General features: G+C 40.7%; 1 protein-coding gene across 3 annotated transcripts in view; it reads right to left on the reverse strand.

Annotated features, from left to right (window-relative positions):
• The window catches only part of DNMBP (dynamin binding protein), a 111055-nt gene that overhangs the window by 62041 nt on the left and 23391 nt on the right, over positions 1-25623 (reverse strand). For all 3 annotated transcript variants that reach the window (XM_029245755.1, XM_029245756.1, XM_029245754.1), the window contains exons 2-4: positions 14621-14775; positions 12977-13099; positions 3361-5364 (exon numbers count right to left, since the gene is read on the reverse strand). In XM_029245755.1, coding sequence (XP_029101588.1) covers positions 3361-5364; positions 12977-13099; positions 14621-14765 — 2272 coding nt within the window. In that variant the 5' untranslated portion in view covers positions 14766-14775. The remainder of the gene's footprint in view (positions 1-3360; positions 5365-12976; positions 13100-14620; positions 14776-25623) is intronic.

The following is a 25623-nucleotide window of genomic DNA, read 5'->3' on the forward strand; positions in this document are numbered from 1 at the left end:
TCCTGAATCTCAAAGATTACTATCCTTCAGGAATTGGGAAACATTAGCTGACCAGAAGCAGCTGACAGAAAGAAGTGCAAATCCTCTCTGGAGACAGGTGCCTTCATCTCCGGTCTTAATGTTTTCCAAATACTATGACTAGCACACAGTAAAAAGTAACCAGACACACAAGGAGTCTAGACCACATGAATAAGAACCATGTGACACCAAAAACAGTCCCACTAAGACTTAATATCTCGGAATTATCATATGCAGACTATAAAATAACTATTCTTACCATAGGTAAAGAAAATAAAAAACAAGCTGAAAGATACCTACAGGAAATAGAAAACTGTAAAAGGTAACATATCAGACTTGAAAAAAAAATACAGCTTCTAGGAAATGAGTCCTCATGATGTAATAATTCCAGAGTTTTAAGGAGCAATATGAAGAACAGTATAAAGGCTATATATATTTAAGTGTGAGCTATATGTAAATCTATATACCATCCTATACTTAAATTGAATCCATTCAATGTATTCCCTGTTGATCTAACTAGATTCACACTTATATGCATAAGGTGGAGCTGAATGTAAACCAAACCGTCACGTGTATCCTGCTCTAAAACCACCAAGCACAAACCAGAGCCCTCAGTTGACTACAGTTCAAATAAATAAAGCCATACCCTTTCTTCTTATACTTAAGTCTTGCAATTAGAAGTGCTTCTTAATTATATTTCTTCTAATTTCTCAAACCCCTATTAAATGCCTACCACATGATAAGCATAGCTAGGCATTTGTCCATACATTTTCTTATTTAAAAAAAGAAGAAGAAAAAAAAGAAGAGGAAGGAGGAGCAATAGCTACAATAAAGAACCTAATTTTGGGTCTGGCACAGCACTGGACTATTTTGCTACCATTGACTGTGTCTGACAAGGGGACCAGCATCTCAGCACTGACAGTCCTTAGCTCTCCAGTAGTCCAAGTTCAAAGTAACAATGGAGGAAGGAGATCTTTGAAAGTTCTGGAAGGTAGAGCAGAAACTTCAACTTCATTCAGTTAAACTAAATTCACCAAGTATTTACTGAGTCTACTACCTGTTGGATACTATACCAGGTGTGTGGGAAATGACAAACCAACTAATGTACAGTATCTGTCTTTTCATTAGGCTTAAAATTTTCATTGAGAGGCATATAAACAACTAAATATAATGTCAATCAGGATTAGATAAATACTGTATCAAAGTTCTTTAAATCTTATGCCTTAAATTTCAAGGTTAGAGATTGTATGGGACTGGATTGGAGGGGTAAAGCCTGGTGCTCAAACTGATTAATTCTGCCTCTTTCAAGGGACTTCTTGTATTGCTGGATATACTTTTTATGAAGACAGAAAAAGATGACCTTAAGAGGAACTGTCAGTGATTGCAAGAAATAAGTAATTTCATCATACTAGCAATTGATACAAATAATACACCTATTGAAAAGCAATCAAGTCAATATTAATACAGCCAATGCTGTATTTGGTGAATGCAAATAAAGGACAGTTTCCTGATTAAGACTATACACACCTACTGCAGGTCTTTCACAGCATTAAACTTTTAGAACTTAAAAAAAAAAAAACATAGTAAGAACACAAGCTGAATTATTAGTCCTGAAAAAGAAGGTCAATTGAACAAAAAAGAATACCAATTTCATCCCTCAGTACCAGTCCATTACCCCACATAGTCCTTTAAAAACACTGCACACTGTTTTTATGCATAGAAGACATAATATTTCTCTGGAACACTACTAATTCTAATAAGTATCATTATTGAGAAATTTTTGCTACCTGGAATTTGGGAGAGTTTTGTTCTCTGTCACCTGTATATCTAATGCAAGAACAGTTTACAAGTATATCTCAAAACTTGTATGTATGGAAGGTGATGGAGAATCTGGGGCTTGCTATGGCTTTGAGGATGTAGCGCTGAGCCAAAGTTCCCTCAGGATTCCTTTTCAGGCACTCTGAAATCGTCAAGGTATCTGGCATTCCCCAAGAGTTCAGATACTCATATTAAATGAACACCCTCTTGAGGACATGTCTAGGTGCTCACCCTCGTGCTTTACCTTGAGAGCAAATGTCACCACTGCCCTGCTGAGCACAAATGACCCAGGGGCCCAGTGATCTGGCTGGTCCCTAATTCATCACCCTGCATGTGCTCCAGGACACCCTCCCGGGCCATGCCTCTGAGTTTGGAGTTCCCACAGAACTGTGCCCACTTGCACAGCAATTCTTGCCTGAGCATATTTTAGACAGAGGTTTCCTCTCTTTCTGTAATCCGTCTGCTTTCCAACTTTCAGAAAATTACTCGACTTCTGGCCTTCTGATAATACTCTTTCTTCTTGGAATTTTTTATTATTATTTTTCCATTCACTTTTAGAGATCTAAAGGACAAGGGGAAGTTGGTATGTGTACTTGGTCTGCCATCTTGATTTAGTCTCTCTGGGCCACCATTACCTTGTTTTTATTTATTAGGATCCTGCAACTCCTAGACCCACAGAGTGCTTTTTATTATTGACTTTCCTAAGGACGTGTAGGTTCAGAGCTCTCTGGCACGCATGCCAAAGGGCATGCAGTCATGCTCTCCTCAGGCCCTAGACCAGTTGCTATTATCTCACTCTTTTCTTCTTCCTACTTTATAAATTATTTCTCTTGATAGGCTGGTGAATACAAATGAAGTCTCCAGAGCCTGGTCACCCCCAAGTTAAGAGACAGCATTTCAATTTTTGAATGTGCAAGGTGGGAAACAGTAAACCATAGTAGTTAAAGACATGGGCTCGATTCCCGGTTCCCTTAGCAAGCTACTTAATCTTTGCAAGTCTTGGTTTCCTCATCTATAAAGTAGCCATATGAATTAACCCAGTACCTTCAAGGTAGCTGTGAAGATTCTTTGTGACAAATGCTTATTAATACATTAATAAATGTTTGTTATTATTATTGAAACTTAGACCCTGGACCACAAAGATACAACATACTGTTTTCTCATGAGTCTTAGCCTGGAAGTCTTCAGTCCTGAGCAGAGTCTGGTTAAAGAAAGTTATATCTGGGGACTTCCATCTGCACAACTGTTATGGATGTCACAGAGGTATAGGAGGTATAAATGTCACTGAGGTCTGAGCTTTTTTACCTGAGCAGCAAATGGAGTTAGGAGGCTATAGTGGTCATAGGATACATTCAGACAGAGCCATCTAACTGTGGTGACAGAGTGAGAAATTAGGTAATAAAAAGCAAACCATTCCTTAACTGTCCATCATAGGTGGTAACATATCCCTAAAAGCCTGGGTAGGCTGTTACTTGGACTTGTGGGTGTCAAGAAACAAGTATATACTATCTCCTCATCACTCACCTCTAAGCTGCTGGAGTTCCATGTTCAAACTCTCAATGTTACTTTCGTAGAACTCAAGATTCTCAGGGGTCTCTGCCCTTAGTGATTCCTCTTGCTTCTCCTCCAGCAGTAAGTTCAGCTCTTCTTGAGCCCTGCAGCACATATCCAAGTCCTGTTCCATCTCCTGAATCCTCACCAAGACTAAGGGACACTGGGAAGTCTGGTCCAAAGTTTTCTCCATGTTCTCAGGGCTCTCCTTTTCTAGGCTCTCCCAGCCAGGACGGTTACAGGTTAGGAGCTTGGGGGGTACTGCATTCGTTCTTTGCTGGGCCGAGGGAGGCAGGGGAGCGGGGCGAGAGGGTCGCATTGCCAAGGGTGGTTCCGGTCTCAGGCTCTGGTCCACTGGCAAATGGGGAGGAGTGGATGCTGGAGTACAGGGACGGGGTGGCGGTGGCCTTAGAGCCTTTCTCCTCTCAGGCAGCTCCTGCTGGATGATTAGCTTCGAGGAACCTCGGAAAATATCCTTTTCGGAGTTAAAGTCCATGATTGAAAAGTGGCGCAAAATTTTATCTGGTTCTGTGCCGGGCCCTGACAAGCTCTTCTCAAACTCTATCAGTTGTTGTGTCAACTTAGAATCCAGGTCCGTGTTGCCGTCTCCCTCTGAAAGTGCCACTGCTTCCACAGCAGGTGCCTTGTCTTGCAGACCAGGCTTCATCTCTGATCTCTCTGATGCAGAGCAAAAGCTGGAAGCATTTTCTTTGGGTGTGAGGTGCTTTTTCACACACCTCGCCATGCCCTGGAGCTGAGGGCTCAACTGGCTGGGTCTGACTGCCCTGGAGGCTAAACGGGAAAAGGTGCTATGAAGAGGTGGCACTGGCTTCTGAAGGGTTTTCGGCTGGGAGTATGTTCTTCTGGGAGGTAGGCTGGAGTAGTCTCTAGTCCTTGCTTCTAGAGGAAGAGGGTCAGAGTACTGGTTGGGGCTGGGGTTGCTTCCTCCTCCTATAGAATAATACTGGTTTTTCTGCAATTCGGGATGAAAAGGTACTGGAGTTTGGGACGTAACACCATTTACCACCTCTGAAGGATCCTTTGTGGAAGAGTATTTGGTAAGAAGCTGTTCATGCCCTGAACCTGTGCTTCTTGGGGGCCCCTCTGAGGTGCCCACATCCCAGTGAGAGTTTTTGTCTTCTTCATACTCAGAAGTCAGATGCTCCAGTGGGGAAGTGGATGTTTCAGAAATAACTGAGTTGGACTTCTCTGCTTTATACTCATGAGATTCATGTCTTTTTCCTTCCACTTCTAAGAAGTCCTCTGAACAATCCAAAGATGTGTCAGGGATGTTGGTGAGGCTGCTTTCCTGTGGCAGATCCACGGTTTCCTCCACCCTTGTTTGAGGACATAACTTTACAAAGCGGTAAGGAAAGATGCCTGTCCTGCCCTTCAGTGATCCTTCTAGCCAGCCATCTTCCAGGGTCCCCAGGATTCGGATTTTATCGCCTACTTCGAAATCCAACTCATTTGGCTCCAGGGCTTGGAATCTGTAGAGGGCAATCCCGTAGGTGCCTGGCTGCTCGCCTTCCTCTTCTGGCTGTCTCTCTTCTCCTGTGTTGGTACCTACTTCACCGTTAGTAATGCAGTCATCGCAATTTCCAGAACTTACGGACTCATCCACAGTCCTCAGGGGCCCCAAAAGCTCTACAAAACCTTCCGGAAAAATGCCTCTTCGACCCTCTAACTCCCCTTCAAACCAGCCTGGTTCAGGAACTCCAATAATGGTAATCACATCCCCTTCTCTGAAGTCCAGCTCCTCATCCAGCTGGGCAGAGAGCCCCATCAGTGCCCGGGCCTGTCCCATTGAATACTCGGGAATCTGGAGAAGGGCACTCTGTGAGTGCCACTGCCGACTCTGTGAGGAGAGGCAGAGCTCCCTAACACATGAGGATGGGAAGAAGCCCCGGGCACCCCAGCAGCTCTGGCCCTGCAGCCAGCCGGCAGTGGGAGTGCCATCGAGAACCACTAGGTCACCTGAAGAAAGAGAAGAGAAGCAAAGATAATGACCTCGGTTATCACCTCAGCAGGATACTGGTATAACTAATAGTGCAACTCATCATCTTAAATAGCTACCAAATTCAAGGGAATATAAACCTAGAGTTTTAAGTGCATGAACACTTTTTGACAATTTAGTGACAATATAGTGAACATTCCTGTAAACCCATGGTTTTCAAAATGTGGTCTGCTGAACCCTGGGGGTGGATCCCTAAGATCCTTTCAGAGGGTCTGTGAGGTCAAAACTATCATATTTTCTTCATACACTTCATATACTTCAGTCAAAACAATGTAACGTGGCAAACTGAATATAGATTCAAGTAAAAGAATCTAGATTTCTTCTATTAAACCAAGTATTAAAGACATCTGCAGAAAATGCAAACCAATGTTACTCTTCTCACTAAATTTTTTTTGTTTAGGAAACTAGTTATTTTTCATAAACTGTTATTTATGTTATTAATGCTAATATGAGTTTTTAAAAATAAACTGATAATTTAAAAAATTTCTCAGCTTTAACAGCTAATATGGTAAATATCAATAGACTGACACAAGCAAGTGCTCTTTAGGGTCTCAAAAACTTCTAAGAATGTAAAGGCATCCTAAGATCAAAAAGTTAGAGAAATGCTACTACCAGCAATAGTCTGTACCACTGGATTCATTTATAAATGATGAAGAATATAGTCATGGCCACTATAGTCCTTTGAATAGATGGATCTAATTTCTCACACTAAATTATATTCAATATCAAAAATCGAACAAAGAAAGAATCTTCAGGAATGGGTTGGAAGTGTAGGGTGTGGACAACAAACTGTTCATTTATTTTCTCCAGAGCCCTTCTTTTTTTTTTTTAAACATCTTTATTGGAGTATAATTGCTTTACAATGGTGTGTTAGTTTCTGCTTTATAACAAAGTGAATTAGTTATACATATACATATATCCCCATATCTCTTCCCTCTTGCCTCTCCCTCCCTCCCACCCTCCCTATCCTACCCCTCTAGGTGGTCACAAAGCACCAAGCTGATCTCCTTGTGCTATGCGGCCGCTTCCCACTAGCTCAGTTTTACATTTGGTAGTGTATATATGCCCATGCCACTCTCTCACTTTGTTAGAGCCCTTCTTGAACTATCCTTATCCTGAAAATACATCATAATGAAATCTTAGAAGAACGTTCTAGTAATCGGCAGTTTGTTTTTGAAAATAACCAGTAGTTCCAATATTGCTGTTTCAGGCTATCTTCACAAAATATAAGCTAAACAGTTAGCATCTGCCTTATTATTGAAGAAGGTGAGGAAAGGATTTGCCCCAGTTAAAAAATTACCCTATAGTTTTGCAGCAAACTGTTTTGCAGCAAACTTTTAATTATCTGATTATGAACTATTCATTTTGTAGATCATCAGTTTTAACTTTTTTAACTAGCTCCACGCTTCTAACTTCCTTTCGTCCTCTAATTTCTTCTCTCAAAATATTTATTCCATTCGTCACTTACTCTTTGCTACCTCATCCAACTCCCATCATATCTCACTCTTAAACCTCGCCCCAGACACTGTCTCTTCCAGTCTGCCAAATCATTCATGCCAAACTAAGATTACAAATGTACCCATTTTATCATATCCCTCCCCTGCTCAAAAGTTTACCATGAGGCATGAAGGCTTCTACCTACCGCCTAAGGCTTCTACTCTAATAATCCTATTATTACTACGGGAAATATATTTTAAAAAATAAGTTTGCTGTGGACACTCTCCAAAGAGGTTTAGTTAACTAAGCTACCAAAAGGCTACTCTTATGTTTTCACCTCAGTGCAAACTGGTATTCACATCCAGTCACAACCACCCCTTGCCCCATCCCCAGCTATCCAATATTATCTCACCTCTGAGACCCTATTCCACACAAGGGGACTTTCATTGTCTCCTATAGAAGCCTCTCCATCTGAAACCTTAGCATGCTTCCCTGAGAAACCTTAGAAGCCTACACACATCTTGGCCATCTGTAGCCTACTAAAGAAATGATCACTTATATCAACAATTTTGACACTTGTATTTTTATATACTACACAGCTTCTAATGTAAGATTTTGCATTTACTGGTAGGCACCCAATACATTTTCACTGATTTCATGCTGTTTTGCTTAGATGTCCCTGAAAATAGGGTCTTGGTCCTATATTTCTATTTTCCTTTAATTCCTGATTCAATATCCATTGGTCAGAGCTTGGGGTCCTGAGAATTACAAGTGACTTTTTCCCCCACTAGTTCTAAGGCCATTCCATCAGGACCACAGAGGGAATTCACTGGAGACATGGCTACTGTTCAGACACAGTAGGTCTTTTGGTGATTAAGAATAAAAGTGTGGGCTTCCCTGGTGGCACAGTGGTTAAGAATTTGCCTGCCAGTGCAGCAGACATGGGTTTGAGCCCTGGTCTGGGAATATCCCACATACCGCAGAGCAACTAAGCCCATGTGCCACAACTACTGAGCCTATGCTCTAAAGCCCACGTGACACAACTACTGAGCCCGCGTGATACAACTACTGAAGCCCGCGCGCCTAGAGCCCGTGTTCCACAACAAGAGAAGCCACCGCAATGAGAAGCCCGCATACCACAACAAAGAGTAGCCCCCACTTGCCAAAACTAGAGGAAGCCAGCGTGCAGCAACGAAGACCCAACGCAGCCAAAAATTAAAAAAAAAAAAAAGAATAAAAGCGTGCCAAAACTCCCACTCTCCTGGCTTTGAAATGAACTGGCTTTCTTTCCTTCCTTCTGCCCTTCTTTCCTTCCTTCCTTCCCTCCTCCCTCCCTCCCTTCCCTCCTTTCGGCTCTATTGGGTCTTCGTTGCTGCGCGCGGGCTTCCTCTAGTTGCGGCGAGCAGGGGCTACTCTTCGTTGCGGTGTGCGGGCTTCTCATTGCGGTGGTTTCTCTTGTTGTGGAGCACGGGCTCTAGGCATGCAGGCTTGGTAGCTGTGGCTCGCGGGCTCCAGAGTGCAGGCTCAGCAGTTGTGGCACACACGCTTAGTTGCTCCACGGCATGTGGGATCTTCCCAGACCAGAGATCGAACCCTTGTCCCCTGCATTGGCAGGCGGAGTCTTAACCACTGTGCCACCAGGGAGGTCCCTGAACTGGCTTTTTGCTTGTTCGTTTGTTTTGTTTTGGTTTTGGTTTTTTTTGCGGTACATGGGCCTCTCACTGCCGTGGCCTCTCCCGTTGCGGAGCACAGGCTCTGGATGTGCAGGCTCAGCGGCCATGGCCCATTGGCCCAGCCGCTCTACGGCATGTGGGATCCTCCTGGACCGGGGCACGAACCCGCGTCCCCTGCATCGGCAGGCAGACTGCCAACCACTGCGCCACCAGGGAAGCCCTGAACTGGCTTTTTTAAACCTGCAGAATTAGAATATTTTCTTGTTTTACCAAATCTTCATGAAACCCTTATAACAGGGTTTGTTTTCCTATTTTCAGTTGTTTTTTTCAGACTGTTTTTTCCCTTTCCTTCTTTCTTTTTTTTTCTTTTGGCCATGCGGCACAACTTAGTTCCCTGACCAGGAATCAAACCCATGTCCCCTGCACTGGAAGCACAGAGTCTTAACCACTGGACTGCCAGGGAAGTCCGAAAACAATGTTGTTTGTTTTTATTTTTGCCGTGCCATGCGGCTTGCAGGATCTCAGTTCCTCAACCAGGGATCGAACCAGATCCATGGCAATGAAAGGCTGGAACCCTAACACTAGGCCACCAGGGAACTCCCTGGGTGACTGTTTTGATAAGCTTTATTACCTGGCAGATTGTCATTCTGTTGATTATTTCTATATAATAAAGGTTTTGTTTGTTTTTTTTAAGTCACGATTTAGGCCCTGAAAAGCACTTTAGAGGTAATTTTGGTGAACACTTTTATTTTACAGCCTGCCCTGTTACTGAGTTTTTTGCATTCCTATGCCTTAGGAATAGAGGCTGCTTAGTGATCATTTCTAAATTTCAAAAACAACAATAAGAGGAGCTCCTGGAATAGAGTGAACAAAAAAATACGAAGTGGGGTGACTCTTAGGGTCAGCCTGAGCCTTTTGCTTATGCACGATTAATCCCAGCCACCACACTGCTTGTTTCTTCTGGTTAGATTTTTTTATTCGAACAAGAAATGCATTAAGAATAAGATGATAAGAAAGAATGAATGTCCTAGAATCTGAATATAAGTAGTTTGACCCTGCAGTATAAAGTCCCTCACTGAAATCTACTGCCCAGGGACTCTGTACTCTATGCAGACCTACCACTCTTTACCTGGGTTTCCACACGAGCCATATCAGAACCTTAATCCTGATATCTCACACACATGGCACCACAGATTTATGACACAAGTGCTTTAACTGATAATTATCATTTATCTATCTATTTATTTGTAAATAAGTTTATCAATTTAATTTTCATTGGTCTTTTCTGGGGGTTGAGAGGTGGCCTAGAAGCATGAGCTTATAGGCAAGGGATAAGCATTCTGTGTTGTGTCAGGCAATTAAATATTTCATTGCTCTAATTTTTTTTCTCTCCTCTTTCTCTATCTTTTCCTTGTTGTTTTGTTTTTGTTTTTTGTTTTTTCTCTCTTTTTCCCCCTCTTTATTTTCTAGGACAGCACCTACATTGATCTAAGAGACAAACTTGTTTCTGAATTTAAATATAACTCAAAATACAGGGAACAGACCAAAACAAATGGAAAGCTTCGGGAAAAGGAGAAAGGGTGACACCTGCTGGAAGAACCACTGGTGGTCTGGATTCGAAATAGAATCTCCCAGGGAAAATGTACATACACACAAAACTTCACATAATTATCAGGAAATAAGGTCCCCCGAAGCACATCCATGATCCCCAAGAATCCCAGGTTGAGAATAATAAAATAGGTAATCTTTATTGGGTGCTTACCCTCTGCCAGATGCGTTACATGTATAACCTCATTTAATCCTCACAACTACCCTGATGTACGTATTATTATTTGCAGACAAGGAAACTGAGGCCAAAAGAACTTAAGTAATTAGTACAGAATCACAGTTATTGAGTTGTGAAATTGGATTTAAATCTAGGGCCATCAGAATTCTTATCCCCTAAACTATACTGCCTGCCCTAAATACATATATATTTTTAATAATATAATTTTATAGTTAAAATATATAATTTTTTCTCTTATAACTCTCGATATTTCTGAAAGATAATAACAACTAAAGGCAGCATGGTAAAACAAAACAGATCTCAAACATTATCCCACGTGCTCTTAAAGGTTTCCAAATCCCTCCTGACATATATTAAATCAGAAGAGGAGAAGCTTCACTGCTACACTGAAGGACCAAAGGAAAGGCAAAGAAACAACAGGGAACTGGATTAATAGTACTAGAGGACAGGGATAAAGGAATGTATATACTCATGAGCGGAGACACTGATCTAATGGAAAAAGAAGAAGGGCCATTTTCAGTCTAAGAAGTAGAAGGGCCATTCCAAGCAGTAGACTTAGATTCAAGTCATAAACTGTATATAGTATAAAACAATACTTTCATTTTTTTTAGTGATTTTGTTTCTAACTAGTAAAATATGTTATATATATAGAAAACAAGAGGAATTAAAATCATTTCTGTGTCTCAAGCTAAACTTCCCAGAAAAAGACAAATTGTATAGATACACCTACTTTCCCCATCCTCAGAGGCTATTATGTTCAAATCGGAAGACATACAGAGCTAAAATACGTGAACAGCATAGAAGGAAAGAGAGCTGAATAGTCAATGTGTTTACTGGCAGCACAGTATCACAGAAGACAAAACCACTAATAATTAGTACATCTCTTTCTATTCTCTCTTTTCCTATGTATCCCCCCTTGCCCTGCATCCTCTTCTTTTGAGCTCTGCTTATGTTTTTCAGCTCCACAGCCTTAACTTGTTAAAAGATAGTCAAGATAAGATCTACAGACTCCAGGACCCAGCCTGACCTTGAGTCAGTCTTGGTAGAGGTGACTTGTGGCTGAAAGGTCCACACCAGGGTTTTCCTGAGAATCTCAGGTGGCTCTGGGATTCCTGAGGTGGATTTTAACTTCAAATCAAGTTCAGAACATATCAGTCCAGTCTTCCCAGGAGAGGCATTCAGCAGAAAATCTGTTTAGTACCTAAGACTTGACTATGCAAGATATATTATGAAGCAAAAAAACTAATTCCAGAAGCCACTTCCTCAAATTCCTCAAATGCTGTAGACATACTGTATATTCCCACATAGTACATTGTTATACACAGTATCTGCTCCAGGAACCAGGTGTAGGAAAAAACAATGCCAGGCCACCCACATCCTCTGCACAGCTCTGGTGGAAGCCACTGTGCCTTTGCTTCCACCAGACCCTCTGAATGGTCTGATGTGGACTCAGCCCTCCTATGGGAGAGCTGTGAGTAGGGACAGATGAGGCTCCCTCCTATAACATCTTCATCTATTTCTGTCTGTCTTCCCAACGCGGATTAGCAAAAAAGCACACAGAACAGAGGTAGAGGCTTAGTGTAAAGTGAAGGCAAGAAACTCTGAAAGCTGATTTTGAGGATTAAGGTCAAAGCCCAATATTCCTTCCTTCTCACTGACTAAGGGTTAGGGACTTTGCTAGGTCTCTCTCCCCACCTCTGCACTCTCTCTGCCATATGTGTACACAGTTTAAGAAATTAAGCCTATCCCTTTAGTGCCATACTCAAAAGAGTAAGTAACAACAGTAATAACATACCTAATAAATTATACAATTTTGATGACTGTTGTGAGTCATCATAAAATTGCACTGATCATAAGCTTCAGTTTGTGGAACACTACTGGCTTCTGTGCTTATGCAGAAGTGTATGGACTTAATCAAGTACATGTGCCGAAACGGTCTAGTCACTCTTTAGACGTTCGTATGTCTATCAGAGTGTAAGAAGTGAGAAATACTTGGAATATCACTGAGACATGGCTATGACCATCCGTTTTAAACCACTTCCCTTTAAACTGGTTCTGATGAGAACTTTAATAACATTACCTAATAGTTAAATAGTAATGGGGCTGTTTTGCATCTCTCTCTTATTTTGCATACCATAATTCCTGCTCTACTATTATGCATTAATAAATAGTATGTTGTTAGCAAAGTCATATCAATTTTTACGGGAAAAAAAGATAACTGTAGTCTGAAGTGTAGCTACAACCTGGGGCAGTAGAAAGAGAATACTGGACTTACAAATAATCAGGTGATGTAACTTCACATTCTGAGGCCAAAACTTCTCAACTGCAGGTAACATTCTTTGAATCTCATTCGCATTATTATTATCATTTTTTTTAATGGTAAGTGGAGGAAGTCACTTGCATTATTTTTTAAATGCAGTTAATAATACCCACTTTGCTACCTGCCAGGTCTGTGCTGAGAATGAAATGAGAATGTATTTGTGAGAAAAAATGCTGTGGAAATTATGAAGTGCTACTCAAATATAAGGCATTATTATTGTCAGCACTATCTTGGTATTACTGAAGACTCTCTAGAGGTTAGTCACATAAAAATTCAAAAAAAAAGATCTAGTTGTCAAAATGGACTGACTCCACCAATCTTATTTTAAACAGTCTACTCTTGGATGATCAACTTACCTCGATGGAGGGAAAGGCTGTTCAATTCTAGGGATGTAAATTCACAGATACAGACAAACAGTCTCTCGCCCTCTTTTAGACTGGGAATGGTAACAACTTCCACAAAACTGCTGGGGAACTGTCCTGAAAATAAAAGCAAACATTTCCAATATTAAAATTCCTTTTTTCTGTCTGTGTACCAGGACAAAAAACTTTTTTCTGAGCCCATTTATAAACCCTGAATTGAAAACTCACTGAGTACTCATCACTGGAGAATATAGTATAGAAAACATGCAGTGCACAAAATTAGGTGCATGCAGAACACAGAGAGTGCAATTCAATTCAATGAGCATTTACTGGGTGTCACTCTACCAAAGGCACACTGCAGAGGGGAAAATGAGTAAGACAGTCTTGGCCCTGAAAGATCTTAAAATTTGATTCAGACATAAAATCTAATTCAGACATAAACAATAATTCAGTTTGAAATCCAGTGTCACATCCTAGGTACACAAATTGCTATGGAAGTTCAGAGAAGGTAGGAAATGGGTCAGGAAGAAAATGAAAAATTTTATGAAAAAGACTACAGTTGAATCTGAAGACTGGCAGGGTTTTAACAAGTAATAATAGACAAACAGGGCCTGTCAGTTGGAACACACTGGAAAGTTTAGTTGATTCCACCTTCTAACTATCTCTTGCATCTGTCCACTTATCTCCAGATTCACCACCTCGGTCCAAGCCATCAGCACCTCTCACCTGGATTACTGCATCCACTTCCCATCCCACCTCCCTGTCTTTGGCTTTGCCCTTTCCTACCATTCTTCAATCTGCAGCATTAAGCCTTCTAAAAGACAAATCTGATTGTGCTTAAAGCACGTTTACAGTATCCTGTTTCCACAACTCCTTTCCATGGCATGCGCTGTCCTCCATGATCTAGCTTCCGCTCATCTCCCCATGCCATCTCCCCCCGCTCAACCATTCACACTCCATATGCCAGACTGAACTTTCTCAGTCCTTCCATGTTCTTTCTCTCTCATTCCAGGGCCTCTGAATAAGCAATTCTCTCTGCCTACCCTCTTTGCCTTGCTAACTCCTACTCACCATTTTTATCTCAGCTGAGATGTCACTTCTACTGGGAAATAATCTATCATCTCCCAAATGTGGCTTAAGTAACAATAAGAGTCTGTTCTAAGGATTGTATGATATACTCCAGCCCAGACTTCCATAAATATATATAAGTTAAAGATTGGATTTAACATAGATGCATAGTGTGGGGGAAAAACTTCCAGCCTTCCCTTGGCAAATTCATAAAAGAAACTGGTGCTAACATGTTTTCAAGAATAGAAAAAAGGAAACCAGGTGCATGGAAAGTGGGAGTTAAGTGCATCTAGGGTAGAGGGCAGATTTAATCAATTTAGGACACCCACGAATCTAGGAGGGCAGCTGGTACCTAACCATGTCAACCTTTTAAAGGAAACAGTAAGGAGAGATGCAGTGATAACAGACATTCTCTCCTTGCTGGTAGAAACCACAGTAAACACACACACAGAAAACACAAAAGGATCTGAAGTGTATTTATTGGGCTTCCCCTTAAACCTTTATTTTTAATATGGAAAGAAGGGAGGGTCTGTGGTCTATTTTGTACGTGAGGAATTATGAACCTCTTACCTGTCACATCCTCTTTCTTTCCTAGAAGCCAAAATTCATCCACCACTGCCAACACCTCAATAACATCTCCCACAAAGAGCGGCAGTTCTTCTGATACGCTAGGGCAGAAGTCAAAGATGGCTCGAACCACTGAGCCAGCCTCCATCTTTTATAACCTGGAAAGAAAGGTCAATAGAAATGGGAAAGCATAAGTATTTAAGACACTGTAATATAGATTGGTATCTTGAGAATTATCATTAAGATATAAAGTATCTTATTAATAATAAATTATTACTAAGATATAAAGTATATATAAGACTACTTATAATGAAGTCAAAGCTAAGCAAATAAGAAGTTTGTACTTTTAAAAAATCAAAATACTGTCTCATTTCTTTAAAAACAATAATTTCCTCATATGTTTTCATTTAATTCTCCAAGTCATTCTGGAATTGAAAAAAAAAAGTGACTTATAGCTATGTGGAATAGAAAACATGCAACTTGGAAATGCAGACTTTCCAATATGCTTGAAGAAGGCAATATGGGAATTAACATTTTTAAGGTACCAGGCAAGAGGGTACTCTTAAAATATGGTATTTAAAAAGTAGGGATTTTAAATATGGCATTTCATCTATTCCCCATAACTATCTTTTTTGCTTATCTTTTTCCCTTTGTATTTCCACATGTATTTATTTTATTTTTTCTTCAAGTTTTATTGAGATATAATTGGCATACAGCTCTGCATAAGTTTAAGGTACAAAGCATAATGATTTGACTTACATACAACATGAAGTGATGATCACAATAAGTGTAGTGAATGTCCATCATCTCATACAGATACAAAATGAAAGAAAAAGAAAAAAATGTATTTTTCCTTATGAGGATGGCTCTTAGGATTTACTCTCTTAACAACTTTCATACATAACATATAGCTGTGTTATATTGATCGTGTTGTACATGATATCCCTAGTACTTATTTACCTTATAACTGGGAGTTTATACCTTTTGACTGTCTTTGACCAATTCCCACCCCTCCGCCCGCCCAGCCTCTGGTCCCCACAAATCTGATCTTTTTTTCCATGAGTTTATTTTTGAAGTACAGTTGACCTACAACACTGTCAGTTCCTGTTACACAACTTAGCGATTCAATATTTCTATGCATTTCAAAATGATCACCACGATAAGTCTAGTCATATGTCACCATACAAAGATATTAGTTATTAACTATATTCCCCACGCTATACCATGACTCAGTTATTTTACAACTGGAGGTTACTTCTTAAACTCTCTCACCTATTTCTTTCCTCCCCTCACCCCCCTTCCTTCTGGAAACCACCTGTTTGTTCTTTGAATCTATGACTTTTTTTGTTTTATGTTTGTTCATTTGTTTTTTAGATTCCACATGTAAGTGAAAACATACAGTATTTGTCTTTCTCTGACTTATTCATTTAGCAGAACACCCTCTAGGTCCATCCATGTTATTGAAAATGACAAGATTCCATTCTTTTTTATGAATAATATTCCATTGGCATGGAATATTCCATTCCATCTTCTTCATCCATTCATCTATTAATGGGCACTAAGCTTGCTTCCATAGCTTTTGTAAATAATGCTGCAATGAACACAGGCGTACATATACCTTTCTGAATTAGCTTTCTTCAGATAAATACCCAGGAGTGGAATTGCTGGATCATACAGTAGTCTGATTTTTAATTTTTTGAGGAAACTCCATACTGTTTTCCATAGTGTTTGTACCAATTTACATTCCCACCAACACTGTATAAGGTTTCCCTTTTCTCCACATCCTCGCCCACACTTGTTATTTATTATCTTTTAACAGCCAATCTGACAGGTGTGAGATGACATCTCACTGTAGTTTTTCTTTGCATTTCCTTCATGTGCCTGTTGGCCACCTGTATGCCTTCTTTGGAAAAATGTCTAGATCCTCTGCCTGTTTTTTAATTGGGTTGCTTGTTTTTTTGATGTTGAGTTGGATGTATCATTTGCAAATATCTTCTCCCATTCAGTACGTGGCGTTTTCGTTTTGCTGATAGTTTCCTTTGCTGTACAAAAGCTTTTTTTTAATATAAATTTATTTTATTTTTGGCTGCATTGGGTCTTGTTGCTGTGCGTGGGCTTTCTCTAGTTGTGGCGAGTGGAGGCTGCTCTTTGCTGCAGTGCACGGGCTTCTCATTGCAGTGGCTTCTCTTGTTGCAGAGCATGGGCTCTAGGTGTGCGGGCTTCAGTAGCTGTGGCACACAGGCTCAGTAGTTGTGGCTCGTGGGCTCTAGAGCGCAGGCTCAGTCGTTGTGGCGCATAGGCTTAGTTGCTCCACGGCACGTAGGATCCTCCTGGACCAGGGCTCGAACCCGTGTCCCCTGCATTGGCAGATGGACTCTCAACCACTGGGGGAAATGACTGAGAGCTTTTTAATTTGGTGTAGTCCCTCCCCACAGCTATCTTAAAGATGAGGGTACTGAGGCTCAGCAAGTTAGAAAATTTGTTCAAGATCACAGAGCTTACAGCAGCAGGGCCAGGATTCAGACTGAGTGCATTCCGGCCTCTACCTACTGAGACTGTGCCTGTAAAAAAACCGATTTGACCTGAAGAACAGCAGCAGGACCATACCTCAGTGGCCCAGATTTAAAATGCATTGAAAAAGACAAATCCATAAGAAGAATAAGAAAGGGCTATGTAGATGGCGCCTCCAGACAAGCTTTAGTACACTATACCAGATCAAGAATGTGTTTTCGGTTCAAGGACGCCTACGGCCCAAACTTGCATACTATCTTATGGTGTCTGTGCTGTAATAAGACAATGCGTCTGTTACTTTGTGTCAAGGGAGCCTAAGGGCATGTTAAGCAATAGAAAGGGAGGCAATAAATAGAGGGCATATGCCATCAGCCATGATTACCTTCAGCCATGATTACCTTACACTTCTCCAAGGTCTTTTGCAAGGAGTGGCAGAAGATCTCCAGAGTGTCCAGGCCCCAAGCCTGTTTTTCTTTATTTGCCTCAAGTATCATTTGGTGTTGGCAGAGATGAGGATTCTAACTTTCATCTCACATATAACAATAAACAACATCAAAAAGCACTAAGTGCCTAATTACAAAAAAGGACAGTTATAGCTCTAAGTTTACAGTCTACAAATGATGTGGACAAACATTTAGGCACATAAGAAACTGTTCAGTCTGTTAATGTGAAGGGCCTATAAGATTTTAATGGCACATGCAACACACATATTACATATTTAATTTGAACTGTTGAGTAAAAAGAGCTTATCTTTGAGTTACTGAAACTTTTTTTCCTATAATGAGATGACTTGGGTACACAATGGAGAAGAGAAGTAGCTAGTACCATTCCCCACATCCTCTCCCACCACATATTTTCTTTAAGTATTAAAAAAATATAGAATTAAAATCACACACTGAGGAGGCAGCATAATGTGAATGCAAAGTACGAGGCTCCTTGAGTCAGAGAAATCAAGGTTCAAATCCCAGCTCCACTAGTTATTAGCTTTTTCACCTTGGATATATTACTTAAACTCTTTGGGCTTCAGCTTCCTTTTTCAGAAAAATGGAGATAATCATACTTTCAAAATAATCATCAAGAGGATGATAATGATAAAAATAATTATACTAATGCCTAACATTTATTGAGCACTTACTATGTGCCATGCATTGTACTATGAATTCCCTCATTGAGTTCTCACAACAACCTTATTGTATATAATTGATTCCCATTTTGCTAGTGAGGATACAAGGTCAGAGAGCCTATGTAACCTGTCCAGGTCACAAAGTCAGTCAGACATGGAATAGGAACCCAGATCTGCCTGTCTCCAAAGCCTTAACCAGTATGCTAATAGTGTGAAAGGACCTAAGCCAGCACCTAGGTGCTCAATAAATGTTAGCAGTTATTACTAAACATCATTCCCATAATCAGCTACAAGGTCAAATGTGTGCCACCAATACAGCATCACCAGAATGTGATATTTCAAGTATATAAACTCTACAGAATTTACCATTTCAACACGTCAAAACGTGGTTAACTTTGACCATGTTTTAAAGTAGGCACATTACATACACCCTTGCCTTCTTCAGTAGAAGAAAAGACACTGAACATGAACTTAGTAAGTTCATTATTAAGACCATACCTTGCTGTACCCTGCTGTAATAGAAAATACCAGTACTATGTAACTTTTAGGCCTTTCTCTTTTAATGTCAGCTTTCCCTTTGCTATCACTTTATTTCCTCTGTCAACTTTTCTACCTCTTTCTAGATTGTTGTTTATAATCTGTTAGGGGGTGGGAGGACCACACACACCCCAGCAAAATTATTTAAAGTTTCCAGATAAATAAAAAGTAAACATGCGCCAAATGAGAGGCTAACAAACTCTTCTGCAGTGGTAAAGTACATGTGGTAGTGCTAGAGTCCTTCAACAGTTATTTTTTGTGTGCTCTGAGGCCCCTTTCTTATTTTCTGGCTGTCTTCCAGACAGCTGAAGTTGCCAGATGTCAAATTTCCACATAAGGGTGGTGCCATAAATATTTGTTCCCTAAAACAAACAATATTTTTCAAAACCCTTAGCCATCTATAAGTTATTAAAACAATTCCTCAAGGTTGAGCCAGGTAGATATTATTTTCCTTCTACTACTATATTTTCTCAAATTCCATCTCACTGTCAGACTAAATATATACCTCATTATCTAAAGTATCAAGTAAAGAATTAGCATATGCCCCACAGGATAACTTAGAGACCTACCCTGTTACATGGAGGAGTAACCTTTGTTATTTGAAAGAGTTAAAGCTTCTCCCTGAGAACCTTCCTGCTTTACCAGAATATGACTCAGAAGCAGAGGAGGGTCTGGCTCAATAAATACTTTTACTGACTGACCTCCCACCCTATTGGAAGGAGTGTGTAATCACTGAGGAATACACACCCTGGAAGGGTGATGAAATCAGAGCCTGGCTAAACTACATGATTTGTGGGTGAGACCAGAGAGGAGATCTTTATGTCCTCTGTTTTATGTGGAATATCATGAATTTCATCTGTCTTCCCTGTATACACTATAAAAAGCAACAATTATTGTTTTTGTCTGGGCCATTTTAGAAGCCGGGACTGGGAATTCCCTGGCAGTCCAGTGGTTAGGAGTCAGTGCTTTCACTGCCGTGACCCGGGTTCAATCCCTGGTCAGGGAACTAAGATCCTGCAAGCCACACAGTGCAGCCAAAACAAAAAAACACCCCAGAACATATGTTTTGAAACTCAGTCATAACTAGCTTATATATGAACTGTTCCACCAACTTCAGATGGAAGTAAAAAGAACTACATTGGAAATCAGAAAGCAGATGGGCTTGAGAGAAAGCAGAGGAAATAAATGCCTGTATGGCACAAAGTCTGGGACATCAGAAAGTTTGCTATGAAAACAACGCTTCTTCTCTTGCTGGTGAATGCCAGCCCTTCCACCTTTGCAGAGTCACTGCATTTGAGGTGTAAAGATCCTTCATTCTTCAAACCCTTACAGGACGTAAAACTCTATGAGGGAGGAGATTTTTGTCTGTTTTGTTCACTGGTCTGGAGTAATGCTCAATGAGTAATTTTTGGTGAGCAAATGATTTATTGAACTTTAGGAAAATACATGGAACTGTTCAAATCAAAATCTCTACTTCCACTTACCCGAAACTAAAGTAACCATCTGTTCTCCACAGTTTTACCTTCCAGCTTCAGTAACAGTGTCATATAAATCTTTCAGATCAAACATTAAAATCTTGCACTTCTTCATCCTCTTCAGACCACAGACAGTAGGCTCAGCTCTCTGGCAAAGAGCTAAACCAGAACCAGGGTTCAGGTCTGTTTGACTCCAATGCCCATGTTCTTTTTACTATAAATGTTACTTCTCTTAAATCTCACTGGTTCTTCCTCCAAAATCTCTAGATTTCCTTTTTCCTCTCCTTAGTCCTCCGATATTGTATTATGAAAATCTTCAAACAGCCAAGTTGAAAGAATTTTACACCCACCACCTAGAGTCTACCATTAACAGGTTACTGCAGCCACTTTATCACATACCATCCCTCTCTTTATCCATTTATCAGTCCATGTTATTTTTTGATGCATTTCAAATATATTTTATCTTTGATGCATTTCAAAATAAAGCACAGACATTTCCCCCAGTACTTCAGCATATGTCTTAACTAGAGTTTATTATTTGTTTACAGTTTGTCTGTTTTCTTTTTGGGAAGTACCATTTTCCTCTCTTCTTGGCTAAAGATACAATTCTTTTCTCCCCACTCATCTGTCAGTGAACCTGGTTAACCTTTTAAACTGTCAATCTTTACATATTACACAGTTGCTAAGAATTTACAAGGTTTTCCTACTCTCTATAATTCATGGACATATTCAACAAATATTAATCAAGCCAAACAGAGTCAATCAAATTCCCACGCAGGCTAAAAATTTGGCTCTGCTGGGTAGACTAATCATTGGATGACCCTTTAACCCCATATTCTTTAAATATTTATTCTCTAATTCTGTTGGTGACTGACAGGAGCATTTAAACTCTCCTCTATTGTCCTAAGCAACTCAACTCCTATCCCAAGGTATCCACCCTACACAGGACAAAATAAGACCCTGCAGATAACCTGACCACTCTCTTAGAAGGAGATACTCAGGCTTATCTTTCAATGAGGGAGAGATCTAAAGAGCAGACAACTGTTTGGTTTTTTGTTTTTGTTTTTGTTTTTTTGCTGTGTTTGGTCTTTATTGCTGCTTGCGGGCTTTCTCTAGTTGCAGCAAGCAGGGGCTACTCTTCTTTGCGGTGTGTGGGCTTCTCATTGCAGTGGCTTCTCTTGCTGCAGAGCATGTGCTCTAGGTGCACAGGCTTCAGTAGTTGTGGCTCACGGGCTCTAGAGCGCAGGCTCAGTAGTTGTGGTGCGTGGACTTAGTTGCTCGGCAGCATGTGGGGCCTTCCCGGACCAGGAATCGAATCCGTGTCCCCTGCCTTGGCAGGCGGATTCTTTTTTTTTTTTTTAACATCTTTATTGGAGTATAACTGCTTTACAATGGTGTGTTAGTTTCTGCTTTATAACAAAGTGAATCAGCTATACATATACATATATCCCCATATCTCTTCCCCTTTGCCTCTCCCTCCCTCCCACCCTCCCTATCCCACCCCTCTAGGTGGTCACAAAGCACCAAGCTGATCTCCCTGTGCTATGCGGCTGCTTCCCACTAGCTAGCGGTTTTACATTTGGTAGTGTATACATGTCCATGCCACTCTCCCACTTTGCCCCAGCTTTCCTTTCCCCCTCCCCGTGTCCTCAAGTCCATTCTCTACGTCTGCGTCTTTATTCCTGTCCTGCCCCTAGGTTCTTCATGACCGGTTTTTTTTTTTTAGATTCCACCTATATGTGTTAGCATACAGTATTTGTTTTTCTCTTTCTGACTTACTTCACTCTGTCTGACAGACTCTGGGTCCAACCACCTCACTACAAATAGCTCAATTTCGTTTCTTTTTATGGCTGAGTAATATTCCATTGTATATATGTGCCACATCTTCTTTATCCATTCATCTGCTGATGGACACTTAGGTTGCCTCCATGTCCTGCCTATTGTAAATAGAGCTGCAATGAACACTGTGGTACATGACTCTTTTTTTTTTTTTTTTTTACATGACTCTTTTTGAATTACGGTGTTCTCAGGGTATATGCCCAGTAGTGGGATTCCTGGGTCATATGGTAGTTCTATTTTTAGTTTTTTAAGGAACCTCCATACTGTTCTCCATAGTGGCTGTATCAATTTACATTCCCACCAGCAGTGCAAGAGGGTTCCCTTTTCTCCACACCCTCTCCAGCATTTATTGTTTCTAGATTTTTTGATGATAGCCATTCTGACTGGTGTGAGGTGATATCTCATTGCAGTTTTGATTTGCATTTCTCTAATGATTAATGATGTTGAGCATTCTTTCATGTGTTTGTTAGCAATCTGTATATCTTCTTTCAAGAAATGTCTATTTAGGTCTTTTGCCCATTTTTGGATTGGGTTGTTTGTTTTTTTGATATTGAGCTGCATGAGCTGCTTGTAAGTTTTGGAGATTAATCTTTTGTCAGTTGCTTCATTTGCCAATATTTTCTCCCATTCTGAGGGTTGTCTTTTCGTCTTGTTTATGGTTTCCTTTGCTATGCAAAAACTTTTAAGTTTCATTAGGTCCCATTTGTTTATTTTTGTTTTTATTTCCATTTCTCTAGGAGGTGGGTCAGAAAGGATCTTGCTGTGATTTATGTCACAGAGTGTTCAGCAGGCAGATTCTTAATCACTGCACCACCAGGGAAGTCCCCTGATTCTTAAATCTGCAGTGATTTTTTTTTTTTTTAGTGCCGCAAGGATACTTTAACACTTTCTATGGACTGAAGACCTTGGCAGCTACCTTTTAATCCATTTTTGCTCCCCTGATGTACCAAGGAATACTCAAGATGATATGAGATAAGCTGTAGTTCCTGCCCCCAAGAAGCTTAGCCTAGTCCCCACCATTTCCCCAAAATATGTTCTGAGGACACTTATCATATTGCACCCAAATACAAGAGCTCTATGGTCATTATAAACCTGGAATAGGCTATAAGCCATATTTCTCTCTTGGAGGGGCATAAAAAATAAAGACTGAGTCAATCCAGGCAAGAATCACTTTTTAATCCAGCTTTCCTAAATTTATCTGGCAAAGCACACTTTTTTCAGGTCAAACTTCAAATTTTTAAAATTGTTTCTCACCCCACTTATTCATAAATAGTCCTTGTGCAGTCCTAGCCAATCAAAATGCTCTCTGCTCCCATAAAGCACTTTCTGTCCAGAACTTGTTCTTTCTTTACATGCTGTTTCTTTTTTCCATGGGGGGTTCCACTGTCTGTCCACACATTTAAACTCTCCCCACTCTCTACTGCTTCCAGATGATGCCCTTCTCTCTTGCTCAAGCCCACCTCCACCTTTCATGTCTCAGCTCCCTTGCTCTTATTCACCTTGTAGATTTGTGAGACATCAGACTGGACATGTAAAAGTTACAGCCATGAGAGAGAATGTATTAATGAAAACATACTCAGAAATTGGGCTTCCCTGGTGGCGCAGTGGTTGAGAATCTGCCTGTTGGTGCAGGGGACACGGCTTTGAGCCCTGGTCTGGGAGGATCCCACATGCCGCAGAGCAACTGGGCCTGTGAGCCACAACTGCTGAGCCTGCGCATCTGGAGCCCGTGCTCCACAACAAGAGAGCCCGTGATAGCGAGAGGCCCGTGCACCGCGATGAAGAGTGGCCCCCGCTTGCCACAACTAGAGAAAGCCCTTGTACAGAAACGAAGACCCAACACAGCAAAAATAAATAATAAATTAATAAACTCCTACCCCCAACATCTTAAAAAAAAACATACTCAGAAATAAAAATAACACTTAAAAAAGTATATCATGCAACCCAAGTGTCCATCAAAAGATGAATAGGTAAACAAAATGTGGCATATACATACAATGGAATATTATTCAGCCTTAAAAAGGAAGGGCATTCTGACACATACCACAACATGGATGAACCTTGAGCATATTATGCTAAGTCACAAAAAGACAAAAACTGTGTGATTTCACTTATATGATGCATCAAGAGTAGTAAAACCCATAGAAACAGAAAGTAGAAAGGTGGTTACCAGGGGATGATGGAAAGGAAAATGGGTACAGAGTTTCAGTTTGTGACAATGGAAAAGTTCTGAAGATGGATGGTGGTGATTGGTTGCACAAAAATGTGAATGTACTTAATGCCACAGAACTGTACACGTAAAAATGGTAAATTCTATGTTATATATATATATTTACCAAAAGAAAAAAGATTTAAAAATCTATGTCATAAAATGTGAGAGAATGTGAAAGAAGGCCTGGTAAACTTCAATAATTTTTGATAAGAAACGTATCTGCAAGTCTGGACAGACTTTACTAAAAAAATCTCCTGAGATAACAAACTAAACTTTTCCCTTGATAGACACAGATATCAAACCTGGGATAGACTGAGAACACTGAACAATAAGCCAGTGCTGGGTGCCTTCCATTTCCCCTTCCAGGTCTGTCCTCCACCCTTCTGCTCTGCTCTGTGCTCCACAAGGCTGACCCCCAAGAACTGCATCAAGGCGCTCTTTTACCTCTGACTTCCAGTTGGGTTCAGCCAATGGGTGGCACCAGGAGGAGATCTGAAGGCAGAGGGATGGTGAGGTTGGGTATTTTATTCCCATGTGTCCTTCCGTGCTGGGCTGTGGGTTGGCTATATTGTTCTACTAAAGGCCACAGCCACCATCAGAAAACCCCCTCAAAACAGCTCTTTCTCTTGGGTTAGGTAACCACCCGGTTTCTTGCCCCTGAGGTCTGGGTGGCTCACCTGTTATCCCTGGGGTACAGTACAATTCTCTGTTATTTTCCCTAAACCTGTCCATTCCATTCTAAGTGGGACCTCCTCAAATTATCCAATTTGAGTGTGCCTTCTATATTCTGCTGAGCCCTTGACAGATACATGCCCAAAAGGATTTTCTGAATTTATGAGAACTATGCATAAAAAAAGAGACAGGGCTTCCCTGATGGTGCAGTGGTTGAGAGTCCGCCTGCCGATGCAGGGGACACGGGTTCATGCCCCGGTCCGGGAAGATCCCACATGCGGCGGAGCGGCTGGGCCCGTGAGCCATGGCTGCTGAGCCTGCGCGTCCGGAGCCTGTGCTCCGCAACGGGAAAGGCCACACAGTGAGAGGCCCGCGTACCACAAAAAAAAAAAAAAAAAAAAAAAAAAAAAAGACAGAAAATATAGGAAACTATATAAAGTTAGTTTCCTAAATCTACCATTCTAAATCTAGGTGAGAGATAAGAGGTAGATATATAAATTTTGAAAGCTTAAAACATGTTTAGAAAAATACTGATGCCTGGGGTCCTGTGCACCCACCCTTCAAAAAAATCTCCACTTTTTTGACAGATTTGGTGCATCGGACCCAGACTCTAAATTGTTTTGAAATTCTGAGCGAC

Source organism: Monodon monoceros, unplaced genomic scaffold (genome assembly GCF_005190385.1).
Source record: "Monodon monoceros isolate NGI ecotype Baffin Bay Population unplaced genomic scaffold, NGI_Narwhal_1 Super_Scaffold_4, whole genome shotgun sequence".
Lineage (NCBI taxonomy): Eukaryota > Metazoa > Chordata > Mammalia > Artiodactyla > Monodontidae > Monodon > Monodon monoceros.